The following is a 21,504-nucleotide window of genomic DNA, read 5'->3' on the forward strand; positions in this document are numbered from 1 at the left end:
GTTCCTGCTAACGGGTGTAATTATGTTGTAGATGCAAATGACAGCGCTATTATACCGAGGGCGTGGAAGGTGATTAGCACAGACTTTTAGACAAAACATTATGTCAACAGTTCTGTCAATAAACAGAATGAAAGCCGGGAGAAATACACACGTACGCCCCAGCTGGAAACCAGTGCCTGTCAAAAGCTCTCTGTCCGAGTTCAAAATTCGATGGCAAAAACAACTGACCGAGCAAAGTTTCAAAAGACGTCTACCAGTGCATATTGACACACGAGCTGTCACACGGCGGCGGGGAGAAAGTACACCTTTCAACGCAAATATGCATGGGACGACGTGAACACTGTCTTAGTAAGCGAACAAGTGGCCCGGGCAAACGCAACAAAGCGGCGTACTGATGAGCTGTGAAAGGGGCTGACGTGAATCCCAACGCTGCCTTGAAATACGAGAATGGGCGAGCAAGTAGGGGTGCTCGCTTGGAGGTCTATGTCAGGCACAATGCATGGTAATTACCGTACCCTTCGTCAAAAGATTCCAATGTAAAATGTCGACATTCCAATACATATATATATATATATAAACTTATCAAAGCTACACACCCGTTAATTAAAATACTTTTAAGCAAATACAAACTTTGTTTGAAGCCCGAAACTGGCAACATACCCCAACACAATAAATTCACCCGCATGCAACGATTCCTACGTATCGGTAATTACACCGAATATATATGGGAATAATGCATAAAGATCATGTCCCGAAGTCAGAATGGTTTATGCTCAGTATTATCATACTAACTTACAGTACAACCACAAGTAATTATCTTCTTAACATGCGATTTGTTACTAAAGAAAATGCTAGTAATTTTCAATATTCTGATTAGTTCCACCGCATCTGCTAACTGATCCTGAGCAGCCAGTCCTAACTGTGAATTCCGCAATATGGAAGGTTATACATTAATACCGAGGTCCATCGTATTTTTTTTACTTCCATTGTTATTTATACACTATAAAGTCAGATAAACAGCAGATACTAGTAGTTATTTATTTATTTATTTGTTTATTTATTATAATTTGTTTGCTTGCCTGCTTGTCACTACATACACATTTGAGATACTAGTATTCAACAAAAAGATTCGAAAACTGACAAAATGTAATTTTGCACCATAATCGCCTTGACATTTAAACCACGTACTATGCACTCGTATTGCAATTCTCTATCCTGCTGCGGCACACAATATGACATTAAAAATGGTGGAACACAATAGGCTCAGAAATGAGAAATAAAGATTGAAACCATATACTAGTACACGCTCTAGTCTAGGTTCTATGTCGGAACTGATTCCACCCCAATATCTGTATTTTGTCCAGAGTTGAGCATATATAACGCCCTCTCCCGAATAGCGTGTACAGGCCCGAAAAAAGGCGCTGTCACGTTGAACATGCATGCCATTACTGCAGACCGAGACGGAGATCGATTTGATTTGCTTTGAGACATGGTTACTGAAATCGTACACATTTTAGAACGGACTGTTGTATATTGTATTTTTACAAGTACATTCTATCGAAGACAATTTCGACACTTGAACATGTTTTCTTGCAATTCAACAAGACACATGTTGGTAAATGTTTGTTTTACATGGAGACTATGTGTCTGATTTATTAACTTATACTGTCGATGGAGATGACTGATTTCTCTCATTGTCATTTGAAATTACGGTATTTATGACGCAATTCGTTGTGATTGGTTCTCCGACAGTTATGTCGACGTCATGGGCATATGACAATATCGCACCTTATTATCTGACTAAAGGTGTTTTTTTATTTCAGCAAATTTATGAATGTGTTTAAACATTGTATGGGGAAATACACTGGCATCCGTCTGTATTCATTTACACAACGTCTCGCATTCAGAGCGCTTACACCAGACTGTGGCTTGAACATCTGCCAAGGATCTTCGTAATGCTGCTCCCATCATCTACAATCATTTCAATTTGCAAAGAAAATTACAATTTTTCTTTGTTAATATGATTAACTTTTATTTCGGGGTTTATTTTTCAAAGAACGTTCAAGTATTGGTTGAAAGTGAGATTTTAGAAATAGTTGCAGTGAAAATATAAGATCTTTAACTTGATACTGAATACTATGTTTTGTCAGTTTGTAATTGATCAGTCGTCAATGGTGTTAATGCATGTAGTTGCCTAGCAACCACAGACAGAGCGCTGAAATCTACATCACTGACTACTGTTAGATGTATTGATGAATTCGACGTTTTCTATTCCGCGTCAGAATGTTAATTGTACATCCTACGTCATCAGTGTGCCGGGGTTATCGTGTACATGACTACACGTACGAGATTTGCGTCTCGCGATTAGTCTGAAACTCAGACATCCAAATGAATATGGATGAGTTTATTTGCACGTGATAATATATCATTCGAAACACATCCTTTCTATAGACGTGGTTAAATTATGCACTTGAATATTTGCCACGCGTTGTACGTGCTGAGATTGTTTGTTTTAGTCAATATATTGGATATACTGATACTGTATTACCTCATTGATATCGGTGCTTGATATGTCTGTGATTTTCACTTTTAATTTTTTTTTAAATGTCATTCAGTATGATCATTTATATTATGTTGATAATTTAGTTTTAGTTTTAAACCTGTATTTGGAAAATAATGGTTTGTATCGAGTACTCGGGTAAATATGTAACATATGCGTACATGCATAGAATTCCAACTGCACGCTCACCAAGTTCACTACTGGCGAAACACCCGATATTTATTCTCCCCTAGACGCCGTGCGAGGGCTGACTTCATACGTGTTTGTAGCCACTTTTGATTCTGTGAACTGGATACAATTGAGTTGTAATCAATAACGTACATGTTTAGGGTTACAATTGGTTGAAATAGTTTGTTTTTATGTATCATGAGAAACATACACGAGAAAGAAAGAAAAAAACAGGGTTATATAAAACACGCCCAACAAAGGCAAAGTAAATGTAAATATGTGGGCCTTCAATATTGCATAGTACCAATGATCTATAAGAAAAAAACACAATCCCTTTTTTTTCACATGCGCTCATTCAGGATATCTAGAATGTCAGCTTATTTGTCTTGGAATTATGTGATCATCTCGTAATTCACGTGACCACAAATGAGATTTGTATTGCCTTTCATACCAGTTGTGCGTATACCCTTATTTTATACATCCTCGGTAGTGATTACATTATCATCGACAGCAGAATATAATTACAAGTAGAGTCAACCCTGTGTAGTGACCACTAAAAGCCGGACTTCATTAAAAGAGTCTTTATAGACAATGTGTCTTTGTCAATATGATTAACTTTATATGTTTGTTTTATTACTCGTATTTTTTTTATGAATCGCCATCTCAAACATTTGACATTTGTCCAGAAAATAATGAGACGGTATTGTTTCGAAAGACAGATATTTATTTGAATTGATCACAATCAATTAAGTCTGACTTGAGGCAATTACAAATTGTTTTTATTAAACTGAGTGTTAATTATTATTTTACAAACGAAACAAATAAAGGCGAATTAACAAAAAAAAAAAAAATGTTGTCATAAGACATTTGGTTTTCACATACAGGTTGTTCATACGTAAAGTCGTTATGCATTGGAACTGCCTAAAATAGGTCCATTATAAGGCAGGCAGATGGTTAGTAGCGAAGGTGTGACTGTAGTGTGGCTGTTGTAATAACAGTAGCGGTGTTCACAATTTTGCTTACATCATGATGTTTCACAAACAATTACAAATCGCAAAATATATGAATCACCATAGACTCTGTGCTTTAAAAAAATATATGAACTATTTTTTCTCATATACGAGTTATTCCGTGTTCAACATAATAAATACAAATCAAGGCAGTGCGTTTTCTGAAGATGACAGCTTCTACACAGTTTAATATCTTCACGACTCGAGAAATAATCAAGTTCCGTCGAAAAGCGAGAAATTAAATCTGAATTGGACAGAGTAGGAACAAAAGTAGAGTCCCTGGCTGGGTTATTTGGGCTAAACCATGTCGGTTCCAGTGCAATTCGGACATAAATCAAAAGTAGAGTATGTCCCTGGCTGGCTTGTTTGGGCTAGACCATGGCCATGTTTTCATATCAAAATATAAATGTGAGTATTATAGTTGTAATACGATGAACCGCGAAAACTGCGTCAAATATGAAAAAAAGTATATTAATGATGTAAATGAAAACATGTTATTTTTAATATCTCTTTTAGATGATGTATGTTTATGAGTACTTTTATAGATTATGATTTATTATGAACGAAAAACCTCATTCTTGTAGCACACAGTTTTGGTATACATACACTAACAATAACTGCACATGCGTAATAGTTTTTCATTTCTCAAAAAACGAATAGTATACAATGTTCGGCCGCAAAACTAAAACCGCGTACAGTTACACCGACGGTTGTACACAACCACCCGAGCTTCTACCTACATCGGATTTAATTTATATAATTGCGTTGGTATATAGTGTGCACTGGTAGTATAATTCTTTACCTATCGCAATAGACGGTGACATAAGGACTTTAGTAATTATCAGTGTAAGATCTTCACTGACAAGGCCGCGTAAGTTGCGCCCTCCGTGGGTTCCAAACCCAACAGTGGGGTCTGATGTCGTTCGGCCGGCGAGTGCGCCAATCAAGCTATATTTTCAGGTTATATCTTCACAAGTAATTTCTTCCTGAACATGTCATTTATATCGTAGAAAACATGCAAAATAAATGAAAAAAAACGAAAATTAAAGTATCAATTGCAGATATTTATTTCCATTCAATATTTGCTTTGCCTAATCACTAAAGGTCTATGGCATAATTAAATCATTGTTGTTTTTGACGGAATGTGGACATATTTTTAATCACTAGTGTTTTGATGTCAGAGGTACTTGCTGAAAGGGCGGGTTTGGTCTTCTAGATTATTTTCTTGACTGTGCAACATGCCAAAAAATAAATAAAAAGAAAATGCGCGAGTCTGTCAGTGTCATTATGTATTTGCTGACAACCTACGGGTAGTGGTAGTGTGAAGTGGTTATCGTGTTCGTCTCGCATCCAGTCGATTTATGTATAAAATAGAGTACGTTTGCCTGTGTCATCGACCAAGGATCAATGACCTATTCGCGGCAATTTAACTCCAACTGTGATTCTTGTTCTTGTCTGTTTACAATATGTCTGTTCGTCATGTTGATGTGTTTACGCAAAACCACCGTCAACCTCTATCCCGGACTGTGACGAAACTATAAAAATGTATGCGTCCGTACATCCAGTTTGTTTGAGTCTGTCAATGAACGTGCCAGAAATTGGAGATATGAAAATAAAACTGTGATGGAAAAACTGTTGAAACAATGAATACTATTAAATTGAAACCGCCACAAATGATGTTCGAAATTTCCATGTTATATATTGTATTTGATGAATTTCTCATTTAATATGTTACCCCACTTGTCTCTATAAAGTGAATCAGTCTGTATATACATTCAGTCTTATGATATGTAAATTTAAAACCAGTTATTGCTATCAAACTGAATTTATCGCCATTTTACTACTGAATTGCAGAAAATGTACAAGCCTCTAGGTAAGTTCAAATACTGCCGCTATGATGTTGAATTGTGCCGTCTTTATCGTGATATTTTGAAAATTATTTGCATATTTTGGAATATTTAATGAGCTTGTTTTTGTACACCACCCACCCACCTTGATTTTTGATTTCTTAATGACGACAAAGAATAACTTTTGCACTGCCTGATCAAATATCCATCATCCACATATGCATTTTAGTACTTTTTAGATTCGTTACCAATATTGTGTTTCAATCGATTTCAATTTCGTCTTGATATTGATTGAACTGTTTTGAAATTGTTACCAATATTTAAAAAAACACACAAATGTCCTGCCCATGTCCGGAGTGTTTCAAACCACTTACTAGTATTACTTACAGTGTTTCAGTATATGTAAGCTCTTTAGAAAGCTGTGGCCTGTTGCAGCGTCGCCATAGTCACGTCAAGAAAAAAACATACACAAATTGTGAAGCAGACAATGGGAGCCTTCACAGTTTGTATCGGTGTGTATGTATGTCTTTTCCACTGACATGCTCTAGAACAATGCACAGATCCGATAAGTTCGAGATTAAAACCTTTGCACATTAATTGCTTAATTTGTATGTTATATGTAGTTGTTCAATTTCCAGCTTTCGTACTGATATATCAGGAACCAATCACCGCATTTCCAAAGAACTTAATACATAGATACTAGGCGACAAAGTGCAGACGTTTTGGGTTAAAATCGGCGCATATTGATTACCTAATTTGCATAATAATTAGCAAATTTCACCCTTATTCATAATGAATCTTCTTATTTCACTTAACCGTAGTACATAGATGATTGGGACACATACCTGATTAGTTTAGGGTTGAAATCGGTGGATTCTAATTAGCTAATTTGCATGAATTATTAATTTTGTTATTGGCCCATTTATTCCAGCATCATTCATCATGTTTTTTTTTTGTTTTTGTTTTTTTGTATATATTTATTTTTTGAGTCACTTCAAATAAAATACAATTATGGTATTGCTCAAAATAGAAGATCAATATTCATCAAAACTATACATTTTAATACATAGAAATTTCAAAAATGTTGAAGTAGTCAGGTCATAATTTATATGTTCCATATTCAGTCAAACGAGTTTCATTTTTCATCATATTTTGTGACAAACTGTTCACAAATGTATGCACTATACGAATATAACAAAAATATCTATACACAGACACGCTACGGTGTCTTTTTGGGGCTTGATTTTATGTTTTATTCACAAATGTCATTGGAAAACTGCGCAATCCGGTGAAAGGGCACAGAGAATCGAAACTTGGTCGCCTGGAAATGTATTACGGTAACCATAATTCAGAACTAGAAGCATTGTAAGACACCAAGATACCAAACACCAAATAATTCGCGTATCTTCGAAAGTATGAATCGTGCTGTATCTCTTGCCATCTTAAAAAGCGGAATATGGGATCTCAATTTATAAACGGCGATGACAATAAAAATGTTATCACAATGATAAACGTCGTGTAAAGTTTCAATTAAAATTCTATCATGGTGATAAAATACATGAAGATGGAATGATGTGAAGATTAAATACAAATGCTAACATAATGAAAGAAAATTGGTGTAAGGATTAAATCAAAATAACATAATGATAAAATGGCGTAATAACTAATAAAAAAATGACACGAAAATGTTAAAATTATGCAAAAAATGAATAAACATAACATAATAAACTTGGGTGTTTTGTCACTTATCTACTCCGTAGTAGCTCTCAACGAGAGTCTTCTTCATATAATCTGTTTCAGTGAGTCGTCGCTTGTTCTGTTATGGCGCTCTCTTGTGTTGAATTTTGTCACTAGCGCTACAGTCGTTTTTCTGTCATTTTTTTACCGCCTTAGGGTAATATAGTGCGTTTTTTATTCTAAACTTAGGGGATCCATATATCAAAATGGCCGACTGACTAAATTGTTGTCCGGCGAGTTTGTTTTGAAGGAAAAACACTCGCATACCTTCTAAAGTTCACAATTAACCACGATATTATCAATTATGGCGGTCGCCGATATTGTGTCATTTTATGAACTAGAGACATTCGGAGGAACGTCCGTATAAATGTGGAGTACCGTGTGTTTACGAGTCGAAACTGTGATGGCTACCTTCGCCAGCAAAGGTAAAGACTATTCTTATTGGTTGCTACCGAAATACTAAATAATATACTATTTATAGACCGCACATGTATGTCTTGAAACCGAATTGGTGACAAAAGTAGAGTGTGTTAAACACTTGAACGGCAAGCTGTCAGTCCATCACTTGTGTCACAGGGTCACTGCACTGTGTACATGTCTGTGTGATTACACGATTGTATGTACCGGGTAGTTGTTATTTTTTTAAACCATTTACTCAGTGATTAGATGCGTGATGTCATATCAATAAGGAGCATAATACCCGTAAATACTAACACAGTGAATCAAGAGTCAGTCAGAGCTTTAAAAATGTTTTGCTCTATGATCAAATGGACTTCTGTTAAAATTTTACATCGATTTGGATGATTGTGGGGAAGGTGTGGCATGCAAATACGTGATCAGTTTACTTGCACTATAATCTTATACTTGTTTGTGATATTTTCTTTATCAAATTTGATAGATTAGTCAAATGACTCTTAAAGGGGTTCTCACTGAACTTTTCAATTTAGCAAACAAAAATATTTTTTTTAAATATTTTTTATTTGGACGAGGTCCATTTTGTTTTTTTCCTTTTTTGTGTTGATTCCTCTGAAAGATATGGCCTGATTCACTTGAAAGTTTGTACATTCAGGTAGTATACTTAAAGGTACCGTATTACCCCGGGCATGCGCCCCTCCCTGGGCAAGCGCCCACCCCCCTGTTTTCACAAAAGTTACATGTTGGGGACATCCTCGGTTAAACGCCCAGGGTGATTTTTAGCCAAGAATGGGGTCAACAATAAAGTTTTATTTGTCAAAAACGAACGCGTTTAAATAGTGTGTTTGTTACGGTAGTTCTCTTTTTGGAGTGTGTGGTGGCCCTGAAAAGGGCCGTTTTTTTGTGTTTTTACGTAAAAACTCATTGAAAGAGCATCGCCAGATGGACGCAGAGCTCTTTGACAACGACCAAAAACGTATCCGTGTCCAGCCATTGGTTGGCCACGTAGAGGTCAAAATACGCCTTCTATTTTTACGTGTTAAGTTTAGCTCTTCCGTTTCACCCCTCCGGAATGTTCTACTTTCGCAGCCTAATCGCAGGTTTTTCGAAAAACGTCAAAAAAAACACAAGAATTAGTGGAAATGTTTCTATTTGGGGCGGATTATTGATAGAGAATAATGTCTTTATTACAAAAATGCTGAAAAACCGTGAGTTTTTGCCTTAGTTATTTTTTTATCGGCAAAAAACTGTGAACTCGACAAATTTGGTTGCACAACTTCCTTCTATCATATACACCCAGCGACACCGATGCCAACTGACTGTGAATGGGAGCTAGCACTTTTGAGACATCACGTCGTAAACTTGCTACTTTCTTTCCATCCTTCATCACAGCTATGGCATTACGGTCATGTGGATTATTTTTCTGTCGTTGAAGGAAAAAACATTTTGTCGACCTCAAGTCAATTACGATAACCATAATGAGGCATGCCGACGGTGGGAATTTGTTGCATCATAATTTTGTCACGTGTGTGGGTGCGTGAATAAATCATGTTAATGAGGTCGACCAGAGTTTATTTTCAGTCTGTTTTTTATGTATCGCCATTTGGATATGTTTATGTATTCACAATAGTTTGTAAACATTTCACATCAGTAATAAAAGTTTTTTTCGTTTCATAACCCTGTTTGCTATTCTTCAGTAATTATGATGCGATGTATCAATACGTGCGTGAACAAAATTAGTTTTTCCCGGCCGTTTCGACTTGCACTGATCACGGTTACTAAAAAGTAACCGTGCATTGATTACAATACTTACCATACTTTGTAGCCAATTTCAGTGAGTAATACAACTTCATTCGCTGACATAAAACAAGTTTTATTCTTGAAATTCGACCCTGTGTCTTAGTGTTCCCACAGTTCTTGACTGAGTGCTCACGTTTATTGAAACCTCGCATAAATCAAGAAATAAGTATGTGTACAAAATGTACGAAAGCATTCCTTTATTTGACCTTATCATACGATCACAAAAACAACTTTTTAAAATCTTTTTTGGGGTGGTCCTCGGGTAAACGCCCACCCCCAATTTTTCCCGATTTTGTACGTTCAGGTCCCTGGGCGCGTGCCCGGGGTAATACGGTAACACAACAACATGTTTTGTCTTAAGATTTGATCAAATTTGTTGAAATGGTGGCCATTTTGTCAACCGTTTCTTGGAGATGAACAAGGCGATATGGCCTGATTCAATTCAAATTTTAATTTTAAATTAATTTGAGTGATGGATCCAGCTCCTGGGTTTGCTAAATCAAATCATTCACATTTCCTAACACAATCATGCACACGTTTGTAGGGACAGCCATAAATGTTCTGCTTCACCTAAATTGTGCGAATCGGACGATGCTTGGGTAGTTGCTATTCAAGATTTGACTGTATTAAACAGTTTATATAGATTTGTTTTTATTTATCTTCAGCTCGAGTGCCTGTACCTCCTGGGCCAACCCGTCCAAAATCAAGTGTCGTAAGACAAACTAAAGGGTCAACTCGGGAAGTGCGCTCTACAGCTACAACTCCGACAAATAAAAAGAATAACCTGACAGCAGTGGCTGGACACAGTAAATCAGACAGCAATATCTCAGCTGCATTTCATAAATTAAAATTGCAAGACAATAATCACAGAAGTGTTGCGTAAGTATATCTTCTATAATCTTCTATAATCTCTCACAGGATTGTACAGTGCAAGTAGTCACTAATTTTCTACTCAGGTTTTAGTCTAGTCACATGTAGTCGCACTCAGTTTTGTTCATATATGTCACAGGCAAATATTGTTTCCTTGCATCAACTACTCACTCACTGACTCAGTCAGTCTAAATATGTAAAATCATTTCTTGCATTATGATTTGAATGCTCCAAAATAAACATACCTATTATTTTTTTCCCCCCAAAATTCTACTGGGTATGTTTATTTATTTTTCTAAATCGGGCAGATTAAAAAAAAATTCTATGCCTTTTTTTTGGAATGCAATACATTTTATAAAGACAAAGTTGATGTTCCAAAAGGGTCATTTCTCCCTCAGAAAATCCGCCTGGGGAGGCGCTGGGGTGTGGGGTAATAGCCGCCACTTGAGAGAGTCATAATGCATGGTCTGGGCCAGAGAGATTCCTGTTTGTCAGCTTACGCTGTACATACAATAAGCTTTTTAAGTCGTCTGATTGTCTATTTGCTTTGATGTTTTGTACCGTATGTTTTGAACATTTCTATCTTTCCTGACACCTAAATTATAGTCTAATTTAGGTTTTCTGCAGTCATTGACGCCTATTCAAGAGTACGATGTTTACCGGGTATTGTGGGTAGTGTGAATGGGTAAACTGTGTTTCGACAGTGAGCTCTTATCTTCATAAAATGTGTTAAATTCTTTTTCAGTGCTCAGTTTATCTTTCGAAAACAACTAATTTCTTGATTTAAAAAAAAAATCATGTCGTTTTTCCATTGAAATCAAAGCCAAAAGATCGCACTACAACATCAGTAAATCTCTTCCGTGTTGCGTTCACCATGAAGTTGCTGAACTGTCATTAACATATTTAAATGAGCTATGGTAATTCAAACACATTGGCACCAACCAGCATGTTGATTGGTTAATTAGCCACTTGAGCTATCAGGTCAAAGAACACAGGTCATTCGTGTGCATGGAGAAATATGACAGATATCGTAACACATTCAGTGTTTACATGTGACCAAAATCATTCGCTTAAAAATATTTATGCATATTACATTAAATATACAAAGTATTTTTTGTTATCATATGCACAGTTTTTTTGATTGACCGTAATTTTTCAATAATTTGGGGACGCCTATTTTAGAACCAAGTTAAGGCCTTTCGCACCTCCCGGATGCCTTAATTAGAGTGACGCCTATTTAAGAGATTATACGGTATCTTGTCTTTCTCCAGCCACGAAGGCCAAACTAGAGAAACTTGATCAATGCAGCCGACCCGTGCATTTTTATCGACGCACTGCGGCACACAAATCAAGAAAATTATTGTCTTTGCAACTGATCAAATTTCACGTACGTCACCATTGTACTGATACGCTAGAAAGTTTCTCAGCCAGGCCGACTTGGGTAGTGATTGGTTTGTTATTACCAAACGCTTCAGCGTGGTATTAAGAGTTTGTTTTCAAGGGTGGGTGATACCAAGGTGGAAAATGGATGCACATATGGGGTTAATTCCTGGAATTGCAATAGAGAGGGCTCAGGCCGAAATAAAAAATGTAGTGTTTCCATGTTTCGTCTGATATTTCTGTAGTATTCTGCAACTGTAAATAGAGCACGATTTGTTCCGAAATTCAGTGTGTTGTGTGCATTCCAGGGTTTTTCGTATTGTGCTGAAAACACCCCTATTTTTTAATGGCAAAGTCGAATATTTTCACTCCCACTGGGAAATCTGCATTGTTGCTTGAATGAGAGCTAATTAAACACATTTCCCAGACCGGCTAAAGTGTATGCAACAGCCATTTTTAACAGCCTGTCACATGATTTTACTCTGAATGTCAACATGAAAAGAGGCAAGTCCATTTTTCGCAGGAATAGTTGGGAGTAGAATATGTGAGGGATAGTATCAACAGAGATGTGTATACTGAAAAGTAATATATCTATTCTTCTTTTGCATCGTTGAGCATTTCTGTTTAGTATACTGGTTTGAAGATGTTGAATTTGCATGATTTGCGATGTTTTTTTTACTGAAACTCCCCTATTGATTGAATGCCAGGTTTGAAGGAGAACGGCACACCACGTGATTCATTTGAATACAATGGTGAAGGGTTGACACAAATTAATGTTGAAGTTACAATGTAAAAGTTCCTCCACAGAATTTTGCATTGGCAAACATACCATGCTACTGCGGTACTCCACTGACAGGACGACTTTCGTCGACAGCGGTCGTCGCTGAGCTGCACGCTACAACTTCGCTTGTGATGTAGCTTGTTAGCCGTGGATTGAATGAATCTTGATTACCGGTTGAAATTTTGCTCATTTGCCGTTGGTAATCTTTATTTGGAACTGGGTAACGCCGCAACGTCGCCAACAGAAACCTCCTGGTACTTCGAAGTTGATGGTTGCGCCTCCATGGCAATCGCTAATTTTACTGCGGGGGGGGGGGGGGGGGGGTCTTCTAAAAGCCCTCCAGGGTTTATAAAACTCAACATACATCAAGTTCTCTCAAAATAAAAGAAGTCCAGTTGCCAATGAAAACAAGCCGCTAAGTAAACAAGCAACATGTTTTCGCCTGTTGGCAGGACGTGAACGTGAAGCTAAGTTGGTTTATAACTAAAACCGGACACCGTATACGAAGTTCGCAAAAAAACATTCAGTCTTTGGAAGTCACTTTTTTATTTTATTGCTAGGACGTATTCTGCTGTTAAATATATTATTTCCAACTGTTTTTCGATAGTATTTTCTAGATTGGAGGCAGCATTCACATTTCATTCAAAGTTGCGTTACGTTGATACAGTGTAACAATGTTGATGCCGGTGTGCAACGTAGCCAGCATAAAAGGCATGATCATTTAAACACTAGTGCTATTACAAGACTGGTAGGAGGTAATAAATTTGGGGCGAAAGTATTCAAAATCAGTTTTGCCATGGTAACTGTGGGCCAGGATTGTTTTTCCAATTTGTGACGTTACGACCTGCCTGTCATGTATGAACAAAATTAGCCAAGCCAAAAAAATCTCAGAGATGAGTTAAAAGCCGTCGCTGGCGAAAAGTTACCCCAATGTTGGGGTCCATTTTCTCGGAAATGAAAATAGACATAAAAAACAGTAAATTGTTGCCCACACTCAAGCTGACTAGAATGAGCTATGTCCGTGCCTTTTAATCATAGAAATGTAGGGTGTGGTTCATTTGGCGTGAAGGTATTAAAAGAATCAGGTTTTGGTTGTTCCCATGGAAACAGTGGTCAGAATTTGTTTTCAGACTTTACAAAACTTTGTGCCCACACTCAAGCTAAGTAAAATGAGCTATGTCTGAGATGTTGTATCGTAAATTTGTTGGAGGAGATACATTTAGCGCGAAGCTATCAAAAAATCAGTTTTTTGACTGTTGCTATGGCAATGGTGGACAATTTTCCCCCCCAGATTTTTCCTAATGAAGGTGTGACCTACCTGCTGCGTTTGAGCGAAATCGGCCAAGCCAAGACACACAAAAGTGGTTTTTAGGGCAATCCCAGTGGAGCGGATCGCCAATACCATGTTCATTTGCATATTGACCGTGAAAATACCAAAAACATTATTGCATGGGTGATATGCAAATTAGTTTTAGTAAAAATAAGTGACTGCCTAGAAGTACCATTACTGTTCAAATTTTATTTCACTCGGCAAGTATATTCATGTACCCAAGGGTAAAATATCGTACTTCTAAATATAGTTTATCTCTGCTATGTTTCAAAAAACGCTACTCTTGAAAGGACAACTTTGTTTGCTCTCATACCTCATTTGCATATATGGTGTGGAAATACCGATTTTGATTTCAGGGACGAATTAAAATAAACTGCAGTACATATGCAATAATGTGAAATACTTCATTTTCACTGTAAACATTTTTTCGCTAAAATAAATTCCAGTGAAAATGCCATTTCCCTCATATTGAGACTTAACACAGCACAGTGAAAATTGGATTCACACGTTAATGCTTGAACACGAAAATAAATTAAGTGAAATTCTATGTGACTTCATGAGAGTTGTAAATGAACAAATTATATGACACCCAACCCTACCACTCCATACACAGTGTAAACTACACCCCCAAAACATCCATTCACCAATGTATTCTATTTGACTTCAGGAGAAATTGAAATAAACAAATTATATGACAATGAACTTAATTATAATTTCAGCTTCCAGTTCAGCACTGGTTAAATAAACTACCTCGTCTTTATGCCAACTTGAAGTTATTCATTGCCTACATCAGTGACTTTAAAATCTATGTTTCAATCCCTGGAATTTCACTTGCTATTAATTGCATGAGAGTGTCAGTCTTTTATTTTCTATTGTAATGTCAATTTCTTGAGATTACTCGGGACATGAAGCTGTAACCACAGACCGTCTAGGTGCTGTAACTAAATCCTGGTATAAGCACCGATTAGGCAGTCTTGAACTATGCATGTGAAGCCAGCTGAGAGGTATATCCAATCCTATAGATTTCTCATTGTTTGGTAACTATTTGCTGCAAATGCAACAAAATTCAATATAAAAATATTACCCACACAGCATTCTACAGGTTACTTGTTTGATTAGATCTTGTGGCCTGGCAAACCAAGAGATTTGAAGTATATTGCTAGTAATGTATCATTTGTTGTCCATTTATATTCCTAATTACAAGGGACAGTGTAAAGTTTGCATATACACCAGTAAGAGCACATTTTAGATGCAAGGAAACAATTTACCGATCATTTTGAAAATTTTCCGGGGCGTATGTTTGTTTGGGACATAAGAGTAAACTTGGTATACCGTAATTGCTCTATTAGTAGCAAATGTAGGTATTTCCATGGTCAGAATAAATAAGATTTCAAAGATTCAATATGTGATTTATATGCACTTCTATTGGGGATGAACTCACAATAGAGCGAATGCAGTAAAGTCATCTCATCTTTATTGGGTATACTTTTTTAAATGACTTATTTTGTGCTTTCTCCAGTGTTTCTCAGACAAAGAGGACTTTGACCACCACAAGAAAAAGTAAAAGCACTGACTGCAATACTATTGAAGATATAGCACGGTTTATTTTAAATAAAAGATGTAAAAACATAGTAGTCATGGCAGGTGCTGGTATCAGCACTCCCAGTGGAATACCAGATTTCAGGTAAATGAAAAAAAAAATCCAATTTATATCGTTGTTCCTGGATTGCTTGTGATATACCCGATATGTAGAATACACCCTATGTAATAGTGGCTTCTGATCAACTGAGCTGTGGCTAGAAATTTATTTTGTGCACAGAGCCAACAATATAGTTGGCTAATTGTCTGTGTTGCAATCAATGTTGTTCAAATCAGATAACAATCTAGTGGTTGCCTCCAAATCAGATAACAATCTACTGGCTTCCTGAAAGCAACATTGCTGTAATGGCAGCCAATCAGCTGTTGGCTAGGTGTACAAAACAAATTTTCAGCCAATAAAGAGCTGATTTATTGATGCGTACAAAAGTTCAAAACAATAATTTATTTATTTTGTACTACTCTTGAATTATTTATAAAAATACAATTTAATGTGGGTTCATAAGCAATTTCAGTTGTTTCTGGTTTATATCAAATTAACAATATATTTTTTTATTTAATATGTATTTTATTTTTGCTTTCAGAACCCCAGGAACAGGTTTATATGACAATCTAAAAAAATACAGAATACCATATCCTGAAGCTATTTTTGATATTGATTACCTTCTACGAGATGCTCGACCGTTTTTCACCCTTGCCAAAGAATTATATCCTGGCAACTACTCACCAAATTATGTGCATTACTTTGTGCGGATGCTACATGAGAAGGGATTGTTACTGAGAATGTATACTCAGAATATAGATGGACTAGAAAGATGTAAGTCTGATAGTCTCACACTAAATTGGTTAATATAGTGGTATGTCTCGAGTGTTGTCATCTGATGGAATAATACATGTACGCGCAGCTGATCCAATTCTTTTTTTTTATATTTTAATATTTTGCCAAAACAACCCCCAAAAGGTGTAACATGGACCTTCAAATGTACCCTTTGCTTGTTTTTTTTTTTTTTAAAGTCAAGTCAAGTTGGTTTGTGCAACATTATGAGTTATTGTTATTAGTATTATGCCAAGAACAAATATTAGTTTTTCTGTTTATTGCACTTTATTTTTTGTTTTGGTTTTTGGGAATATTTAATATTCATGAAAAATGAATAAATTTTAAGGACATTTTAAAAATAAAACTATAATACTTGATAAAAAATTGATTAAAAACTTTTATTCTTTTTTTCTCCGAGCATTTTTGTTTGAAAAATTTACATATATTTTCTATAAGTTGATAGTAAATACTACCGGTATAAGTGTAGCAATATTTACATTTTGAAATACCATTCAATGGTCTGCATTGTTTTTTTCTGTTTTTGTCAGTGGCAGGAATTCCAGCATCTAAATTAGTAGAAGCTCATGGTACTTTTGCCACATCTTCCTGTGTAAGATGTAGATTGAAACACAGCAGTGATGAAATCAAGGACAAAATCATGACTGGTAAAGTACCACGTTGTAAAGCACCTGTGTGTACGGTAATTAGCACTCTCACTTACTACTTTAGTCAGAACAGCTGCATTGTGTGAAGTTATACAGGTTTTTCAAACTAATAACAGGATATGAATAACTGTGAATAATTTATCATCTTGGTTTGCCTGATATGTAAATATGATATTATATTTGGCTTCATTTCCTTAGTGATTGTTTGTATAAGGGTTATTTAGGAGAGACCTGCCATCATTTCCCAAGATAATTGCTTATTTCTCTCATTCTGAGTCCCGTAATGTAAAACAGTGATTACACCAGCTCATGTAATAACATTAAAATTAGCATTATAAATTTTTCATATTTTTCTGAGTGAATTCAGTGAAAACTTAGAATTTTCATTAAATAAATGACAAAAAAGCAAATAAAAAGTCGGCATTTCCATGGAAACAATGACTTTGTTATTCTCCCCATAGCGTAAATGTATATGTGGAATCATACTCATAAATAGAATTATTCATTTGGCAATAAAATGTAAATGTTTTTTGTGGTGGTGGTGGTGGTGGTGGTGGTGGTGGGTTACCAGCATTGTGTGTTACTTGTTCTGACTCATTCACTGGGTTACATGCAATATAAAGGAAAAATGTATTTTCACTGGATTTTACTTTTGCTTATTTTATTAAGTGATGTAATCATTTGTTGTCAATGATTTAGTTGTGCTCTTCATAACCACTCTGAGTGTACGCTAGGCTGATTAGAAAACGAGACAAACTCAGAACTGTGGTAACGATACTATTCTGTATTGTCAAGGGTAGAACAAAGCACATGTAGTCTAATTTCAGAATCAAACTAATCTATTGTTTATATTTCAGGGCATTGTCAAACCTGACATTGTGTTTTTTGGTGAGGATTTACCCAAAAGGTTTTATTATTACCTGAAAGACTTTCCACAGTGTGATTTATTGGTTGTCATGGGAACATCCTTAGAGGTATTCAGATATTTAAAGTTTTTGAATAGAGCGAAATGTAAATGAAAAGCATTTACCTGAAAGTTTTACCTACACTAACCCAAACCTGCACTGTCATTGTCTTGATAATGTTTGTCACAGATATGACTGTACCTGGCTGCAAACTCGTATTGCATATGGACTGAAATAGGCTTTAAGCATGACCCCTAAAGGTTACACATCCTGGTACTTTCTGGGGGTATTGATGGCCATAACAACAGTATTATATGTCAACTATTTTAAGCGGTTTGAAGTTCATTGATAATGAATTTGTATCCCCCTAAAGTACCAGGATGTTTGATTTTTGGAGGTCATGCCTATGTCAGTAAATCAGTCCATGTGCAAGTAATACTAATTAGTGCTGTATGATTCAGTTCAGACCGATTCCAAGGTATTATGACGCAGCTCGATTGCAATTTTATTAATCGATGCCGCATCTTATTTGCTTATTTTTGAATGCACATTTATCATTGGCAGGTTTATCCATTTGCTGGTATTGTCGACTCAACCAGGTCATACATACCAAGGTTGCTCATCAACATGAATGCTGTTGGGCCGTTTGCAAGAAATTCTAGGTTCAATGATGTAGTTGAAGTCGGTGACATTGTGGAAGGTGTTAAAAAATTTGCCAGGGTTTTAGGCTGGAAGAAAGCTATGGATGATCTTATTATAGAACAGTGTGAGAACAAAAAGGTGAGTTGAACATGTATGAAAATAGAAACACATGCACTAAATTACAATCTCTTGTGAGTGACACTATATCTGACCTTAATTGCTCTGAGCCTAATTTGCTTGCAACAAAAATAGAAACAGTAATGATTGATCAAATTGTCACATGATGAGTTTCTGTATTATATGTTGGAAACTCATGTCAACAGTCCCAATGCGTATGTATTTGAGACTACAATAAATTCTGAATATGGGTTATTAATTGCAGGCCTGTTCCAGCACACCTTGATAATATGTAATTTACATGAAATGATCAGTTTTGTTCAAAACTGGTGCAACGTGATGTTATACTTGCGTATACAGTTGTGTGTGTACAGTTTTATCTATTTTGTATGACCAACTTGTGACCATTTTTTTATGCAATAGTTTGCTTGAAGTCTGGTGTTATTGTTATAGCATTATTGTTTTTCATATTCTTATCCAGTTGAGGTTTTAATTGTTTCCTCTGAAATTAAAGCAGTTTACAGTAACCTTTCAGCTGTCTCTTTAATATTACATTGATTGTTTGTAGGATGAAGACAATAGTAAAGTTGAGAGTGACGAAGCCAGTATGAGTAGCACAACTGGAATAACTAGTGAAAACAACCAAGGTGTGAATAAAGAAAATAACAATGTGAAAAATGGAGTTGTAGAACCATCATCAAATGTCAAACATTGTGACAGTTCAGTCAAGGATCAAGCAAATGCACCTGTGACTAGTAAGAACTCTGGAATTGAAACCAAACTTACGAGCCAGACCAATCCAACTCGTAAAGTATTACCTAATTCATCAGCAGGACCATCATCAACACAAAATCGAACTTACGGAACTTCTGCGTCGTCTGCTAAGAGGTCAGCTGTAGTTCAAGAAAGCGTAGCAGATTTAAGCTTGGGGAGAAATGTGTATTCCCATACTGTTAAGAATAAAGTGACTTTACCAAAGATATCAACGCATCAATCAAAGAGAACGTTCAACTACGTGAGTAATGGACATAGGGTTAAATTAGCACCACCACACTCTTCGTCAAGTAGTAGCGATAGCGAGGATAGTTCTTCCACTACTTCTTCAGACTAAACTTCAACAGAACAATATACGATAATTCAAGATTTTAAAAAAGTTTAAATTTACTTGTTATACTTTTATAGCTTGTGATATTTACATTTCTTGTCATGGATTCTCAGTATCTCAATTTGGTGGTGATCACATAACTTTCAAATTCCTATTTGATGCTCTTCAATACGAAATGCTCCTTGATTTGCTAGCTGATGAAATATGGCACCAAAGACATTTACAGCATTTGTTGTTTTTGCTTGATGCGCATGGCTGCTCTGCTGGTGGTTTCTTCGTGATGTATACATAGCATGTGAAAACACGTCAAAGTCCCACCATTTATATTTAAGATGCTGAGAATATCTATTTCAACTGACCTTTTATGATAGTATTATCTCCACTTTGGGACAAATTTTGTTCGCAAAACCATTCTCACATAGGTCTCCTGTTTATTCAACTCTTTGGGATTTAGAATTTGTTACAAGTTCATTGAATACAAGTCTCATTCATAGGGTGGTATTGTACAATAGAATCTAAATTAATATTCTGTTCATTCTGTATTCTTAATTAACTTATATTATTCTATTGTGAAACTGATGTCGTTTGCAGTTGACTGGACACATACTTCAGACACCTGAATGAGTGTAACTACATGTAGGAAGTACCATATTTTTGTAATCTCAATTGAAATTAGAGTGAAGATTTTTATATCAATTGGTTCTATGTATTTCCTAGTTTAATAGTAAGTGCCTACATCCAGTTTTGACCAATATTGGCATCCATGTGCACATCATTTGTGTTTAATGATAAAATCCAACTTGTTATCATGGCATGGCTTGTGGTCATTACAGACACACTTCATTATTGTTTCACAACCTTCTAATATGCAACTTGCTTATATTGACATAATTTGAAGGCTTTACTTGTTTGAATACATTTGTAACATGTTACATAAATCCAGGACTTATGTCAGCCTATATCTAGGAGCCAACATTGATTACAATAGTCACGATTTAAATGAACATTTCATTTACAATGACTTGTTTTTTTATTATAACTTTGGTGCTGTTGATGTGAAAAAAAAGGTTTCTCTCAATTTGTATGTAGTATTGTTATTTATAGGTACTGATAAATTAATAAATTACGAAAATGCTATTTATAATGGTATAACATCAGGAACTGTATATAAATGTATAATAAAGCTATTATTACAATTGTATGTTGAGTACATCAATCAAAACTCATATTTGAAGTTGTAATTATAAGTTGTACCCCCGGTAATTAAGCGCTTTTATTTTACATAAAAGGAAAGCCACTCGTAACGTCCTATTTTGATCTTTAGTTGACCATCAATAAAAAGTTTTTGAGAAGTCAATCAAAGCACCATCACAATTGCTCATAGAACCTATGGGGCTAACACACTAATATTTAGAAGTTTTATCTTAAAGGGCAGTGGTCGTCATGCTGCATCCTGTTTGATATGGAACCCATAAGTGACGTACACAACACATGTAAAATTCATTTGTTTGTTTACTCATGCTGTGTGACTACCATTGCCCTTTAATCAGTATATTCCTACTTCTAGAGAGCTATGTTTACAGTACTGTTTTTATGGAAAACAAACACTTGGAGATCAATTGTGTTATGGCATTTGATAACAGGTGCTGTATGGAAATTCAAGTGAAGGGTGCATTTTATCCCAAACTTCACCTGAATTCAGTGAACCTGTAGAGCATATATACATGTACCATACGTGTCGGGCATTATCCACTATACCT

The 21,504-nt window shown here is 35.8% G+C and overlaps 1 protein-coding gene and 1 long non-coding RNA gene across 2 annotated transcripts; both read left to right on the forward strand.

The window, feature by feature from the left end:
* The first annotated feature begins 368 nt into the window (after positions 1-368).
* On the forward strand, positions 369-2,220 carry LOC146750466 (uncharacterized). The gene is made up of 2 exons (XR_014931222.1): positions 369-502; positions 1,824-2,220. It is a non-coding gene; the product is annotated as an uncharacterized LOC146750466 (long non-coding RNA).
* Positions 2,221-7,512: 5,292 nt separating this feature from the next.
* On the forward strand, positions 7,513-20,945 carry LOC100376942 (uncharacterized). Its single transcript, XM_002739642.4, has 8 exons — positions 7,513-7,747; positions 10,202-10,415; positions 15,417-15,581; positions 16,078-16,310; positions 16,859-17,010; positions 17,833-17,949; positions 18,445-18,660; positions 19,208-20,945. The coding sequence occupies exons 1-8, from the start codon at positions 7,690-7,692 to the stop codon at positions 19,748-19,750; spliced, it is 1,698 nt and encodes a 565-aa protein (XP_002739688.2). The 5' UTR covers positions 7,513-7,689; the 3' UTR covers positions 19,751-20,945.
* Positions 20,946-21,504: the final 559 nt, after the last annotated feature.

The sequence above is a fragment of the Saccoglossus kowalevskii genome, chromosome 1, assembly GCF_978046115.1.
Source record: "Saccoglossus kowalevskii chromosome 1, keSacKowa6.1, whole genome shotgun sequence".
In the NCBI taxonomy this organism is placed as follows: Eukaryota; Metazoa; Hemichordata; class Enteropneusta; family Harrimaniidae; genus Saccoglossus; species Saccoglossus kowalevskii.

Coding starts and splice junctions, on each gene's coding strand:
- LOC100376942 (XM_002739642.4), top strand. CDS start 7,690: ATGTGGAGTACCGTGTGTTTACGAGTCGAAACTGTGATGGCTACCTTC. Junction 17,950..18,444: donor TCATGGGAACATCCTTAGAG/GTATTCAGATAT, acceptor TATCATTGGCAG/GTTTATCCATTTGCTGGTAT. Junction 18,661..19,207: donor AACAGTGTGAGAACAAAAAG/GTGAGTTGAACA, acceptor GATTGTTTGTAG/GATGAAGACAATAGTAAAGT.